At 44.9% G+C, this 16332-nt stretch overlaps 1 protein-coding gene across 1 annotated transcript in view; it reads right to left on the reverse strand.

Moving 5' to 3' along the window:
- Positions 1–16332, reverse strand: part of LOC310946711 (zinc finger SWIM domain-containing protein 6-like) — a 49339-nt gene that overhangs the window by 22132 nt on the left and 10875 nt on the right. The window contains exon 2 of the mRNA XM_083913252.1: positions 1047–1403. Coding sequence (XP_083769378.1) covers positions 1047–1403 — 357 coding nt within the window. The remainder of the gene's footprint in view (positions 1–1046; positions 1404–16332) is intronic.

The following is a 16332-nucleotide window of genomic DNA, read 5'->3' on the forward strand; positions in this document are numbered from 1 at the left end:
AGTGAAACACTGACACAGTGAGCTGTTCAGCAACACAATGATTTTAAAATATCAAATTATAAAGCCAGTATTGTATGCTTGTTTCTTAATTCTTCAAATCTATAGCTGCAGTTTTTGTATCCTGGAATGCAAATAAATGAAACAAATGAAATAAGAGCTGCACTTCTGAAAAGCGTAAAAGGAAATAAATAGGCTCATGCAGCTGAAGACGTTCAAATACATTAGGTTAACTGAATAGGAGTGATATGTTGATATTTTAGTTCAAATGACATGTTTTAGTTTTACAGGAATATTGGAAGAAGGGCAACAAATCAATTATGGCTGTCAAAATTAAAAGGAAACTCTTCTTCACAGCACGTTTGTGATGAAGATTTCTCCTTCAGAGTTGTTCTATTCCAGGAAGTTTTTATCTTTGTATGTCTTTCCTCTGTCCATCGATCACAGCTCTCTCCTGTTTGTCCCCATTTCTCAGTCTTTACAAAATCCCTCCAATTTTTTTCCTGCATGCCTCTTTTTTTGACTGCCTTGCTTTTTCTCCTTTTGCGACCTTCTTCCATTACTACTTCTGAGTTACATGCCAGTTTGACAATAACACACTTTTTCATGCCTTTCTCTGCTTCTGGTTTCTTTTTCTCTCTGGTGTTTGCCCTTCAGTTTCTCCCCTATTTTATTAAGGTACACAGTAGGTAGAGTATCGATAGCAAGAGATATACACCTTTCTTTGCTAACCTTTTCGTCTCTGTTTCTGTATCGTTCACTCGCTCTCAAAGGTAAATAACGGGTCCATAGTGTTGATAAGAAGCACAGAGTCTCTCCTTTACTGTCTGGATCTCACTAATGAGTAACATTGATCCTGCCACACTTTACCTTCATCACACAGTCAATACATGCATGCATATAGAGGAGACACACACACACACACACACGCGCACGCGCACACGCACACGCACACGCACACGCACACGCACACGCACACGCACACGCACATATGACCATAAACATGCCCATGACCTTCTCCACTCATTTACACAGACACTTTGCCTCACCGTGGACCTGGTTGATTTCCGAGTTCTGTGACAGAATCTCGTCTGCCAGTTTCTGTGCGGTAGGCAACACTTCGGTGTGGTGGACTGAAATCAGATACTGGACAAACTTCTGCAGCTGGTCTCTGCTCATCTGGAACAGGGTTTCTGAGATAGGCAGGTGAAGTTTGACCTGCTCGGGCTTCCGTACTCTGTAAAGTGACAGTGCCACTACATGGGCGCAGTAGAAGATGTCTTTGTTGCCGCAGCTGCATGTTACTGCTGTGATCTTGCAGCGGTCGAAGCTGACGCTGACGCTGCAGACGAGCTCCGGGGTCGAGGGTGTGGCGGGGTCCGTCACTGTGCCGCTGAGATGGAAACCTGACATTGAGAAAGGAAAGAGAAGATTAGATTTCATCAAAGATCGTTTTGAAGAGATTTACAACGTATGTCAAGGTCACCTTCATTCAGTTGTCTTTTTTATTTACGTTTTTACTTAAAAGCTCAAACTAATTGGAAGTTACTGATGATCAGTTAACTGTTGAAATTATTTCAAATGCAAATACACCAAAATGTTACTGATTCCAGCTTCTCAAATGTCTCTCAAATGTTATTTGTCTTTATGATATTTTACCACTGGTAATATCTGGGCTCTGTGAACTTGTGATGGGCTCATGGAACATTTTATATAACAAAGGATTAATCGATTTATGGAGAAAACAATCACTAGACTAATCAATGATAATAAAATAAAATAATTAATGATTGCAGCCCTACGCTACTTAATTCAATCATTTAGTAATAAATGAAAACAGCCATTTCCATTTTTAGCTATTAAGTTTCCAGCCGAGTAGCTTTACGTCAAGATTAGAGGTTTAACTAGTCCCTAAAATCAGAGCTAGTTATTTTTTTTCTTTCTAAAAATCTATTAAATGAGAATTGGATGACTTGCTCAACTCATTGAATGTGCCCCTTGTAAATGACATTATTGAATTAATCGCTTTAAGAACGCACTCAGGATAAAACGGATTCAGTTGAACACAGTCACCTGCCATAGGCCCCATGTTCTCTTATCATGAGAGCATGATCAGGACCAGCTGCAGAGCACTGTTACGGCTCTGAGAGAGAGAGTAAATGAGCCTGACAGATTCAGATTCAGGAACTCAGATTGGGGATCCACTGCAAGAGGAACCGAGAAAAAGATGAGGAAGTGAGCAGAGAGCACGGCTGTTACAGTATGAATTATACAGCCTCTTGTTTGAATATCATGTTTGATCTTATCCTGACTGCACTATCCGGAGGCGCGGCTAGTCATTATGCGAGGATGAATATGAATGAGCAGGGCGGGGTCCCCGGCAGTGGTCTAAAACCCACACTGATGAGCATATGAAAGAGACACACATGTACGCACACACTGAGCCACCGCATGAGATCATGCATTTATTAATAAATGGGAGTGGTTAGGAGAGACAGAGAGTAGCTTATGAATGCATTTATGTGCACAGGAGAGATCTCTGAAATGCATGTGGACCAGGCAAAGACATACATTTCTTAAATGCATTTATCAAAGGGCAGAGTACCCGCATCGCTGTGATATCAAGCATGTATTAACGCAAATATCAAAGCGCTTTATCTGCCTCTAAATTAGGTAAGAAGGGAGGGGCAGGGGTTGAATATTTTATAGGATATATAGATGGAAAGGGGTGAGGGGTACACAGGTAAGATGAACAGAGGTCAGGTCAAAGTATCTGTCGTGGATGGTAAAGGGGTGCACAGGGAATGCAGAAGAAAAAGAGAGAAGAAGGTAAACAGGGTCACAACCCTTGGCTATAGTGTTGGTGATATCCTCAGGATAGATATGAAAAAAAAACAAGCTGGTTTTAGAGGCCTAATGTTTTCTTTAGGCCTCTCACTCTATTTCTTTGCAGTCCCCCTAAAGTAGTTTGTAAAAAAGACACAGTCAGGAAACAAATTTAAACAGCTTCTACAAAAGTTGGAATGAGGACTCTCATATGATTTTTATCAATTCAGAATTAAAAAGGTCCAAACAGCAATGTTTTGTTATGGTATTGCAGAACGAAGAAGTGTTGGCTGCAAACATCCAACAGTGCAGAAGCGCAGAACATTGCCATGGAGATATGCTTTTCCATTCTGAAAGCCAGCTGGCAAAGGAAGTACATGTTCGTTAACAATATCCACAGAAGAGGGGTGTGGAATGGATCGAATATGGCAGCCACCTGCATCTGCAGTGATCAAAGCCTATATGTCTACAGCTGTGTGTGTGTGTGTGAGAGAGAGAGAGAGAGAGAGAGAGAGAGAGAGAGAGAGAGAGAGAGAGAGAGAGAGAGAGAGAGAGAGAGAGAGAGAGAGAGAGAGAGAGAGAGAGAGATTGAATCACTCGTAAACAAGACAAAAAGGTTTAAATGGTGCAGCTTGTTGTAGAGAGCTAACTTATTTAGCTGAGTAACAACATACCAATGAGCAATGGCTTTTAATACTTTGCTGATACATTTTGTGTGTGCATTTGTGTACGTGTGTGTGTGTGTGTGTGACACAAGCTTATGTTTCAAAAGTGGCCCCTGGTCCAGAGAAGGGGGAGAAAAAGAGAACATCAAAAACATGTGGGGCCGAGAGAGCTCAAAGGAAAATCAACCTCTGACACACACACACACACACACACACACACACACACACACACACACACACACACACACACACACACACACACACACACACACACACACACACACACACACACACACACACACACACACACACACACACACACACACACACACACACACACACACACACACACACACACACACACACACACACACACACACACACACACACACACACACACACACACACACACAGTTTTCTTTTTCCCACACGGAAAATTAACAGGGGCACTTTTGTAAAAAATTAAAAATGCATGGAGTAAAAAAAACTTTATAGTGATAAAAGACTTATCCTTGTTGGAAAAGTCTTCTGTGTTTCCTTCTACTTTAATGGACATTCTCACTCTCTCCACTTCCAAGCCCTTTTCATGTGTCCCTCCCTCCCTCCGTCCACATTCCCACAGCTCTTTCTCTCTCCCTATCTGACAGATGGGTAGGTAATGAGTTTCGCCTTTCCTCGTCCAATCGTCTGGGCACCAAAAACTGCCCCGCTCCCCACCCCCCCAGCCCCTTCCATGCCAAAAATGCCCTTTTAATTTAGCCAAGCACTGAGTACAGGGCGATAACTGTTTAGGTACACACACACATGCAAGCACACACACCTCCCATGACTCCTGGTTGGGTGGGTATGAAGCCTTCGATGTCTCATGTGCTAGCTATTAAAGAGCCTGGTTTCCCCCTCACCCAGTCCACCGAGCTCCCCTCCCCGAGTGGTGCTCAAGGCTCTTTTCTGTGCATGTTCAAGAGGCCAGGGTTGGCTTTCAAAGTAACCATGGCGGCCATTTTTAGAACAAGGCCTCTGTGAGGTTGCCCTAGAAACCCCTTGTGACCGCCCTGGTGAAATCACACTTGGCCTGTGGAGCTGTGTAAGGCAGCGAATGTGTGAAAGAGTGAGTGAGAATTAGTGTATGTATATATATGTTTAAATGCCACAAAAGGCCTACAGACCACCCACATTTTTTTGAGGGGGGGACCCACATTAAAGCATTCCCCTAAATACAACTTTGCTCTATTTTTCTCTTCGGTTTTGAACTTGTAAGTACCGAAAAGCCAGCATGCACTCTCTTGACCAGCTAGGACCACTTCTGTCTATTCAACAACAAGTGGCCGCATAAATACGGGACTCCTGCTCTTATTTCAGGGAGGAAAGGCCCAGACTAAGACCTGCAACCCATTCAACATACATCTGCTGTGACGGAAGAATGCCGCCCTTATACGCTCTCTATAAAACAGGATTTAGCTTCCCACATGAAGGCAGGCGGTGGGTATCAGGGCTGGGCCTGAAAGGTTAGCTTGCCTAAACACAAAAGTGCTCAGTGTTCCAAAATGACTGGATTAAATTAGATTGAGCAACATACATATATTTCCGCAATCAAATTAAGATTCCAAGTCAATGGAGAAAATTCAGGCCCAGCAGTGGGGAGGTCATTAAGTTTATTGGCTGAATTGGTTCATGAGTGACTGTCACCTAAATCTAATATGGCACCATGCAGTTCAGACAGCAGTCATCCGTTTCATTTGTGTGTGTGTGTGAGAGAGAGAGAGAGAGAGAGAGAGAGAGAGAGAGAGAGAGAGAGAGAGAGAGAGACAGAGAGAGAGAGAGAGAGAGAGAGAGAGAGAGAGAGATTCTAAATACATGATTGATTTCAGTGCGAAAAAATAAGATGAAACAAATTGTCTGGTGTGAAAGCAAGTCAACAAAAGCAAAGAGGAAGAAACAGAGAAAGCAAATAGATATTTAAGGCCCATTTGCCTGCGCCAATTCACTTTAGCCTTGCAAATTAATCAAATTACCTAGGGAGCTGCAGACAGACGGAGAGCAACACCTGAATCTGACTCTGCCCTACTCAAGCTCCTCTGATCCACAGGGGACCACCTGCAGTAGTTGGAAGCTTTGACGTGGGATCCTTCTCCCTCTGTGTTGACCAAAGATAGCTAATACCTCACTGAGAAAAGGCCGCTGGACTGGAATCCAATCCGTTTGGTTGGACTGAACTGAGAGGCCCTACTGAAAGGAGATCTAAACCACAACCAAAGAAAAGCAAGGTTTCACAGCAGGTCGACGAAAGGGTCGAGAATTGTTGGGCAACCCCCCTCAACACCACCTCCATCCCACCCACAGCTAAAGGAAGATTTCCTTCATTGCGGCTCCTTGAACTAGCCCGATTAATAAGCCTATAAAGACAAATACAAGGCCTTTCAGCATTGTAGAGGGTAGGTCTGTGAGTACATGCGTGTGTGGTCCTATAAGGAAGCACCCATACAGAGTCTATAAACAAAGATCAATGCTATCCTGCAGGAGACCTTGCTCCAGGCGTGTGTGTGCATGTGTGTGTGTCCTAGGTGTGGAACAGGCTGGAATAACACAGCTGAGCTCCAGGGGCGGCCATATTTATGTCTTAAACCCTCTGGAAGAGCAAAAAGCCTCTTTTTTTTTTTACCCCAGGTGTGTTTTCTTGCACATCCACACATGCACCGACTAAAACCACATACTATCTCACAGTCTGAATGTTTATCCCAACAGATACAAAAGAGCATAAATTAATGCTTTGAGATATTCTATGAATTTCAATGCTTTTACTTTCGCTTGAGATTCTGACAGCAAAATATGCATGCTAATCATAGGGATGTGAGAGAAAGGATATCTGTATGAGTGTGTGTGCATTGACGGCTGTGTGGGTGATTGGAGTTGTCATCAGCTGGCAGTTGAAATGACAGTCGACTACTGGGCTGTTGCCACTTAGTTGCCATGCGGTACATCAGGAATGACTTGCAATTTTCTAACTATCACTTTTAAAATGGATTCTAATTTTACTGGATTGGGCCTGTCAGACAGAGCTGGTGTTACTGCTCTGCTGACTGATCCCAAAGGTTGGCGTTCAGAAGGCTGACCCGTACAGAAAGACAGTGAGACTCTGTTCGGGGATGTGATAGACACAAGACAAAAAGCATAAAGTGCTGAGAAAATGAGTTCTGTTACTAACAGATGAAAGGCCCCATCTTAGAGAATTAACTTAGGAAAGATGTCTTAAAGGAATACTGTGACATTCTGGGATATATACGCTTTCTTGTCAATAGTTACATGAGAAGATTGATTAGGGATGCACCAATTTATCGGCTGGACATTGATGTCAGCCGATATTCACCTTATTGTCATTGGCTTATCTGCACATAAAATGTTATGTCGGGTCAATTTTGTGCTGGATGGATATAAAAGGTATCTATCAAATAGTCTTTTTCATCTGTAAGAGGGCCGTATTAGAGGTTGTTTCTTAAATTTGTAGTATTGACTTTGTGCTCTTGCAAAGATAGTGTAATGAAGGGTTGAATGACTTCAAAAAAGAAGATTGTTTTCGTTTCCCTGGCAGAAAAGGGGGAATAAAAAACTACCAATACAAAATAAAGAACAACAAAATCACCCACAGCCATTATCAGCCAAATAGTTCTTATAATTTTTCTTTATCAGCCCAGAATTTCTTTGCATCTCTTACTGCCATGTCTTTACATTAAATATCTAGATGGGGACAGCAGCTGGTTAGCTTACCGGTAGCTTAGAACAAAAACTGGGAACAAAGGAACAGCAAGCCTGACTCCATCCAAATATAACCAAATCCTCCTACCAGCACCCCTAATCATATCGTTTTGTTTAAAGGGGTATTTGGGATATTTTTAAGTGAGGCTGTGTGAGGTAGTTATCCATAGTAAATGCATTACCTTCGGTATGTGATGGTCAGCAGGTTCCATGAAGCAGGCAGGAGTGCAAGCACACAAGCTAAGCAATAAACTGCTGTGGATGGGGGCAGCAGCAAAAACACATCTTAGCCACCTACAAAAAGGCCCACCTAAGTAAGCATAACATAATCTACATCAGTTGAGAAGGTGCCTGACAGCAAGGTAAAACAGTGAAAATATAGCGTGCACTTACACTGATATAGATCATCTTAGGTGAGCTTTTGTTAGGTGGCTAAAATACTTTTTTGCTGCTGCCCTCATCCACAGTAGTACATTGCTTAGCCTCTGAGCCAGGACTCCTGCCTGCTTCTCTAAACTGGGAGGGCACCAACCATCATCTGATGGTTGGCACTAGGCTACCTTATATAACCTCATACAACCTAACGTCAAAATACCCCAAATATCCCTTTAATCCTCATACAAACCAAAGTGCAGATTTGGCTCTAGAGAGGAATATGTGCCAGAGTTTTTTTTGTCCAGGAGCAGCAACTTCATGCTCTACCTGCCTGAAGGTAGATTTTGTCCCTTTAAACAGAGCCAGACTGCCCCCCCCCCCTGTTTACAATATGAATGCTAAGCTAACTAACCATAATTTAAGCTAACCATGTTAGATAAAAGTAGTATCAATCCTCTCATCAAACTCTCAGCAACAAAGCAAATACGTGTATTTTCCAAAATGTCAACTATTCTTTTGAACAACATTCTTAACTAACCATAATATCACAGCTTTGATAACAGTAAAATTATAACAGATTGGTCCGATACAGCTACTACACACTAAAAACAAAAAAACAAACAAACATGGATTGCTTTCAATATGTTTTTGGTTGTGACAAATTGTATTTCTAACAAAGAAGGCTATGTTTGTCTCCGTTAACTATTAAACACTTTCGTCTAAAATTACTGTCAGGTGTAATTTTAGAATGGCATCCATGTGGTATTGGGTGAACTATCCCTTTAGCTGCTATTCAACAAATCTCTGTCACTGGAGAAGCCAGTAACCTGCTAATTCCGTCTCCTGGCTGTACATTAACTATACATTATCCCAATCCATGTGCAAGGTTCATTAGTGTGAATGAAATTACAGCTGGCTGGAAATGAATGTGTGTAATTAGCAGAGGTCTGTCCCAGTAGAGCCACGCAAGCTATAGACAGAGGTAATGGGATCCATTGAAAAGCCATTGTCTGCTACTTCAGGGATTCAGTATCTTTCTAACGACAAACCTATGGAGTCGAGACATTATAGCACCCGCGTCCTTCTCCTTAGGGAGGAGAGTATTGACATGAGTCCATCTGTGTTGGTTAAGAAGACCAAGCACACAGGATATTGTTAAAAAATAAAAATAAACAAAGAATGTGGTGATACATGATTTTGGAGCATGTGTTTGTGAGGCAGAAGCTATGAAATGACATTTGCTGTGCCTGTTAAAGCCGTGTTTCTCCTGCTTAATTTGAACTTTACCCTACAAATCATTTTGAGATGAATCTTTTCTAAAACAGCTTTCAAAAATTAGTCTCGACATCAAAGCTCAAAAACAAAAAAAGGAGAGGCAGAACAAAATGTAGCAAAAGATTCTGTAACGCCAATACAACACACCGATAAGAAGAAATTGTGGAAGCTAACATGGCTGAAAGTGAACAGAATTCATTTGCATATGAAAATAGCTGGGCACTAGCAGCACTGGAATGAAAACTACCTCATGACTGTGTGCGCACATGCGAATAAGTGTGTGTTTTTGGTTCACTTCTCCACGGCAGGAAATAACCTTACACTCTTTACCCTTCCCATTTCGTTTGGAAAGTCAGCCGACACACTCCAACGCACACGCACACACACTACCCCGCCCTTTGACACACACTCATGATGCCTTCATGCATGCACGCATACTGGCTTCGGTGACTCCCTGCAGTCAACCTCCTTCTGCTCACAAACAGCCCCTCCTCTTTCCTTTTTCTCTCTCCAATAATTGACTCCTCCTCTGTCTCTCACACACACACACACACACACACACACACACACACACACACACACACACACACACACACACACACACACACACACACACACACACACACACACACACACACACACACACACACACACACACACACACACACACACACACACACACACACACACACACACACACACACACACACACACACACACACACACACTTGCCTAGCCCTAAGCTGACCCGTTGTGTGTACTGACGTCACACACTAGACAAGGGGAGGCATCATTCCAGACACACACACACACACACACACACACACACACACACACACACACACACACACACACACACACACACACACACACACACACACACACACACACACACACACACACACACACACACACACACACACACACACACACACACACACACACACACACACACACACACACACACACACACACACACACACACACACACACACACACACACACACACAGGCCCCAGCCGAGGGGGAAGCTGCATTCCAGCACAGGCACACAGACACACAAACACACATCACCACGCCTGGCGGTGGGAAGCATGGGGAGCGCTCAGCTGTAGCAGGGAGGTGGGGAAGAGGGCCAGGGGAGGCGAAGGGGGGAGTTTCAGAGAAGGGAGGAGGGAGTGATGGCTCTGAGCCAGTGTTCCTCTGAGCTCAGCACTTCCCCTTTCAGCTCCAGCCAGCCGCCAGTTTGCGTAACGCAGCCCATGCAGCCCTGCCGGCTCGTGCTTAACCCCTTCCTTCCTGGAGTCACTGAGGTCACACCCGCTGTTCTCTGTTCGGCGGTGCATGCCACATCCTGGCGTAAACCCGCCCCGGCCCGACATCCACCCATGCTCAGGCTGTCCCATTATAGCACTGAGCACACTGGCCCACTAGTCATACTTTCACATTATTACCTGACACAGCCTGTGCAAACACACCCAAACACCACACAAAAATGATACATTCACAAGGAAATAGGTTATGTTTTTAACTTTCTTCGAAAATAAAATGAATATAAGCTGGTATAATAATCTAAATACAAGTGACCTGGATTCACAGCGACATCCTTCTTTGACAACAACACAAAAGCACTGCAACCACTAAAATACACACCCATTCATTAGCAATTACCAAGCAATCATCATTACCACAGACAAATATGCAGCTCACACAGTAACCGACTTAACAATGATTTGTTTAGATAATAAAATTACAAAGAGCAAAGCGTGTGTGGCATAGGTAGTCCATTCAACTGTATATCCATTGACCTTCCCAGAGCTTATTTAGGTCAAAGTGTCAACTCTACCCATAGAGATGTGAGGCCTCGCACATCAGACATGGCGCCTTCCCCCTTAAAACCCCACTGAAAAGTGTCATAGCTCACACTAACCACAGTGGACACAGTCTACGGTGGAGGGATGGGCAACGCAGAGGGGGCAGTGAATGAGGGAGGAGGAGACATTCTCTTACATTTAATATCACTTGACACACATCATCCAGCATATCTCAAACAGCCGTTGAGCCTGTGTCAAAGCTGCGGTCCGGCTGAACATACTGCACGCGAGTATACAGGGCACACCATGTGTGCGCACACACGGAAACAAAACAAAGGCGATCTAAAGACAAATATCTCAGCCACCTGGTGCCGTGATTGACGGGCTGCTGCAGAGAACGGGAATTACTGGGATGAAGACAAGTGAGAGAAGGAGGAGAGAGGGGGAGCAAGAGAAAGGTTGAATACGTCTCTGCTGAATCGTGGTGGTCGATTCTCTTGCCTTCAGGCTATTCCTGTAAATATTGACGTTGATGTTAGGACCACTCTCTTAAGGATAAGCTATAAAGCAAGGGGGTTAGATATACTCTGTGCAAACTGTAAGCATCTGAAATCACACGCTACGTTTGGCCTTCTCCAAGCGTGTTGAGGGAAAACGGTGAGAGACTTTCAGGGTGAAGAGCTGCAACCACATGGGGGAACTGAGCTCTCAGTAGGTTTGCAGCTCGCTCCTCTCCCTCTCTCTCCCTCTCTCTCTCTAGATGGTTTAGGTTTCCACTCTCAAGCTAAAAGCAGGCAGCTGACATCAAAACCTTCAGAGAGACCCCTATTTCCCAGAAACAGCTCTCATTTCATGTAAAAAGCTGCCTTTCATGGCTACATTGAGACAAATTGCACCCTGCTGGACAAGAGGGAGAAAATGTTCACCCTGGAGCCTCCTTAGTTGACAACTGCATGTGTTGCCATAACAACCGGGCGCTTGCGTGCATGTACATGTTTGCATTCATGGGTTGTATTTGTGGGGGCACACTCAATGCATACATGTGGGCAAACACAGGGCAAGTACACAGGAAAGGACAAGTGGACAGGTCCACACATTGAAACAAAAATACAAATACCTCTCATTCTTCTTCAAACAAACACACACAAGCACGGCTGCACAAAAGCTTGAAAAGAATAGTGTGACGAAAACACTGAATCAAGTTAGACTTGCTTCCAACTATCAAGTCCTCATGGGAGGCTGCAGGCAAAGAAGTTTATTACTAATCATCTTCATGTTAAAAAGGACAAAACTAATCCAACTATGACAAAGCCCTTTCCAAAAACCCTCAAGAGGACCGTATGTGTCCAGTCAACTGGGAATTAATCTGCTAGAGGAACACAATCATGCATGAATTCATTTTAATGCAAGTGGGTTAAAGATGCCTATCCTCCTATGGGATCACCATTACCCCCATAGATAGCAGCCTCTATCCATCTAACTTCGTAAAGGAATTACTGTGATTTTTGTGTACACGCAAAGCATCTCAATATTATTGTTTAATCAAATTTGCTCAAGTTACCATTTTTATACAAGACAGAAGAATAATCATATCCGTATGCAATTACACTGATTATGTCTCTTCAGAGACTTGTGAAGTGAAGGACTATGTCACCTCTGAGGCCAAATGCTTTGTTTATATTTCACCACGTGTCTGTACTTTGAGATCCCCATTACGTTAATTTGAGTGCCGAAGGTGGCTATGACGGGGTTTAATGGGGGATTGAGGAGGGTGTATAGGGCACAACTGAGGGGGTACATACCAAGCGCAATAGCAATCGTAAAGGAGGTTGAGAGTCTGCATATTAATCACAAAGATGGAAAAGAAAATGTGTGCATGAGTGTGTGAGAGAATCCCCTCCCGTGGGCAAGTCAGCATTCACCCATGAAGTAGGTCAGTGAAATTTGCCCAAATTAGGTCAGTGGCAGTCAATGGGTGCCATCCCGGACAAGAGAAAGAATAAAAGGGGAGAGAGAGAGAGAAAATGAGCGAGCAGGAGAGTCTTTAAGGTAAGATAAGCAGAACCAAGCGGCTTACTTCTTCTTAGCTTTTACACTTAAGTTAATTACTGTTGCGCTGGTCCGTACAAAATACACACACTCCAAACACACCGTTAGGTACCAAAGCTCCCCCCAAAGCAGAGGGAGTACTTAACAACTTCAAGTCATCACTTTTTCTCTAGTCAAGCATCCCTGGTATCAGAATCAGTGCACATCAAAAGCCTGTTTTGATTGAAAATGCTTTTGAAAAGCAGTCCGATTCGGTTACATTGCTTAGGTCTGATTATTTAGTACCCCTCCTCCTCCCACTTCCCCCTCTAGCTGTTTGGATGGTAGCGTCTTTGTCATCTGCCTCTGTTTCATCTAGCTTTTTCCCCTCCCTATTTTGATGAATCCACATCGGGAGAGAGGTTGTTGTGTGCGTGGTTGCCAATAAACGGAGGAACATAGGAACCTTTGAAGTCTGTGGCACATTGTGATTTGCTTTCATCGTCCCGTATCTGTCAGTCAACAAGAGAAAACGTGACTCCAAAGGAAACTTTTGCTGCTTTTCTCCCCAAAATGTCCTCTCCACTCATACACATAGACTGAAAACCACAACAAAGTGGCAAAATGACAACAAAGACAGCAAGAATGACAAAGGCTGTATTGGGCATTATACCGACAGGGAGTGGGTTGAATAATAACCTGTGAGGAGTTGCGAGGTGTTTCAGAAGATTCTGATGTTACTGCAACTGGCGCAGACCGACTCTGCTTCTTCCTGCCTGGGCTTCCATGGCCCACTTCCACACGAAGGGAATGTGTGTGTGTACATCCCACTGTAGCTGTGGGGTGCTCTCTGAACTTTATTCTGTCAGCTCTGTGTCACTCATCTCGAAGCAGTTGGGTGTCAGAGAGGAGCAAGAGCATTGACAGGTGTCTTCAGTGGGCAAAAGAGTGATGGCGGAACCTCGGCCTGCACCTAATCACACAAGCCTGCAGCCTTGCTCTGACAGCCACAAAGGTTGGGGTGGGGGTGGGGGGGGGCAAAGGCTCTTTTCCCTGGGCAGCGATCAAACTCGAGCCCCCGGCTTGCCTGGAGATGTGACAAGGCCCACTTCCCCTTTCACTGCTTTCCCCCCATCCTCCCCCTGCTGCCAATCATGTGTCATATGATTCACACTCTCGCACACGATGCACACGTTTGTGTGCTGAGCGTTATGCGTTTGTGCTGGGGATGAGCCTGTCTACACAAGTTAAAGAGACGTACAGAAGTGAGAGTCGAGGAGACAAAGAGACGCACAAGGGCACAAAGAACTTTGAACTAAGTGTTGAGCCAGGAACGACCAACAAGCTGAACGTGGCTTGGAGTAAAGCGAATCACAATGAGTTACAGTGACTAACATTACTGGCCAGAGAGAGAAAGATGCTTGGCTAGAAAGGCTGGATATAGGAGCCAGAGAACTGAACTGCAGCCAACCTGGATGAGGCCTCGGTCCAGATATGTTGGGACAGTACCAAGGGCCCTGCTACAGCCCATCAGAGCAGGGAAATGAGAGAGGGCAGACTTATAGGCAAAACAGAAAGAGAGAGAGAGAGAGAAAGAAAGAGATAGAGAGGGGTTTTGAGGCTTTTCTGCAGTGGGATGGAGGGGGATGGTTGGGGGGAACTGCTGAGAGTCAGGCAGAGCTGGAGCCGAGGCTCAGAGGCAGGGCCAGGACTGAGCTGGGGCTGCTAAGAGAGAGCCAGGGCTAGAGGCCAGAGGAGCGAGGGAGGAAGGGAAGGAAGGGGGGCCGAGAATAGGAGGAGGCAGTGGCAGAGGCTGGGGCCAGAGCCAGGGGCCCCAGCTTTAGATTTAGTCAGCTGTTCCCCTGGCCAGCAGCTGGAAGGACGTAGGGAGAGAAAGGGAGGGGAGGTAGCAGGGGAGGACAGCACAGAGACTTCGGCAGAGCATTTTTAAAGGGAGAAACTGAAAGCGAGAGGAGATGAAGAGGAGTAAGCAAGGAAAAAACTAGCACAGCAATAGAGAGGGAAAGAAAGAAGAGAGAAGGGGGAGAGGGTTTGGAAAGAGGACAGTGGAAAAGCCATTAGATTCCTATGAGAGAGAAAACAGCGCTGAGAGCAGACAGACTGACAGAAGGTGGTTAAGGCTCACTGGCTTTGCAACCACTCTTCCTTTCCTCCCTCAGTGGTCCTCCTGCTCCCTCATTCTATTCTTCCTTCCCTCTATCCATCCCTCCATCCTCCTCCTCTCCTTCCGTCAGTGGTGCGCTATTCTCTGGCCACTGCTTCAGCAACAGCCCTGCTATTCATTACACACGACCTGCAGGCATCATGACCCTAAACACACAGTGAGATCCCAAACAGGTGACACACACACACACACACACACACACGCACGCACGCACCAGAGGCAGCAAAAGGGGGGGGGGGGGGGGGGGTTGTAGACAGAAGGGCTGGAGAGAGAAGAGGGAGCTCACTGTGGCTGCCTGAGAAGCGGTGCAGGAGAAACAACAAGGAATGAGGGATAGAAAGAACAGAAAACCTCAAATTTAAAGTCGAAAGGAGAAAAAAAACGATGTCATAAAAGCAGAGCGTGTACATGCTTTGTTTTCATAAAAGTGGCAAAATGAGATTTTGAGTAGAGGAGTGAGGGGCGAGGGTTTGCCATGGGGCAAGCAGCCTTTGCTAGCAAAGCACTTTATGGCCTATTATATTCCATTCAGATGAACCAGGCGTCTGGGATAAAAGCATTTAGTCTGTTTGTTAGTGAGTGACTCAGCACTTGGAGCTTTCACAGGTGGACCCCTTCATAACTACACAATGCATACCAATGAAGTGGCCTGCTCTATGCATATGGTTCACTTACTCCCACACCTCTGTCTCTTATATTTCTCCTCCTCCTCCACCCACGCCACCTTTTTCCTCCTCAACCTTTCACATCTCCTTGTAGACACAACTACCTATCCGTTTTTTGTTCGGTTTTCAACTGGATTTAATTCATTCATTCCACCTGCTATTCTATATGTAAAAAAACTTGATCGGGGCAGTATCCAGTAAGGCAGGAAATATGAGGAGGTGGCAGAGAACGAATGGGAGTGGTGTAATCCAAAAATAAACAAAAAGCTTGACAAATACATCCCTTCAGATATTTCTTGCATTGCACTTTTTGTTCAACTTTTCTCCAAATTAGGAGACATTTTTGTGCATTGCTGATCGACTAATCGGGCCCACCTCTTCTCTCCCCATCCCCTATTGCTTCTTCTCCATCATTCTCTTGTCTCTCTACATCTCTCCCTCCACCCATCTGCCCTTTCCTTTTCGTTCTCCCTCTGCGCCTCTCTATCTCCTTCTCTCCTCCCCTCGTGGTGGTTAATGGCAGAGGGATCCAGGGTGGAATATAGATCAGTGTGAGATGGATGGGGCACCATGAGCTCCGGCCAGTCCCGTAGGTCCCAGACCAAAGATTAACTAAATATTAGCTGACAGGAAGAGAGAGAGGTAGGGACACAGCTGCAGCTGCTTGTGCCACTGCCAGCAGAACAAACGACAGAGACTGTTTTTAACCCCCTTTGCTCTCGGGAGAGGGGGAGAGACACATGCGATAAACAC

The sequence above is a fragment of the Echiichthys vipera genome, assembly GCF_963691815.1.
Source record: "Echiichthys vipera genome assembly, chromosome: 4".
In the NCBI taxonomy this organism is placed as follows: domain Eukaryota; kingdom Metazoa; phylum Chordata; class Actinopteri; order Perciformes; family Trachinidae; genus Echiichthys; species Echiichthys vipera.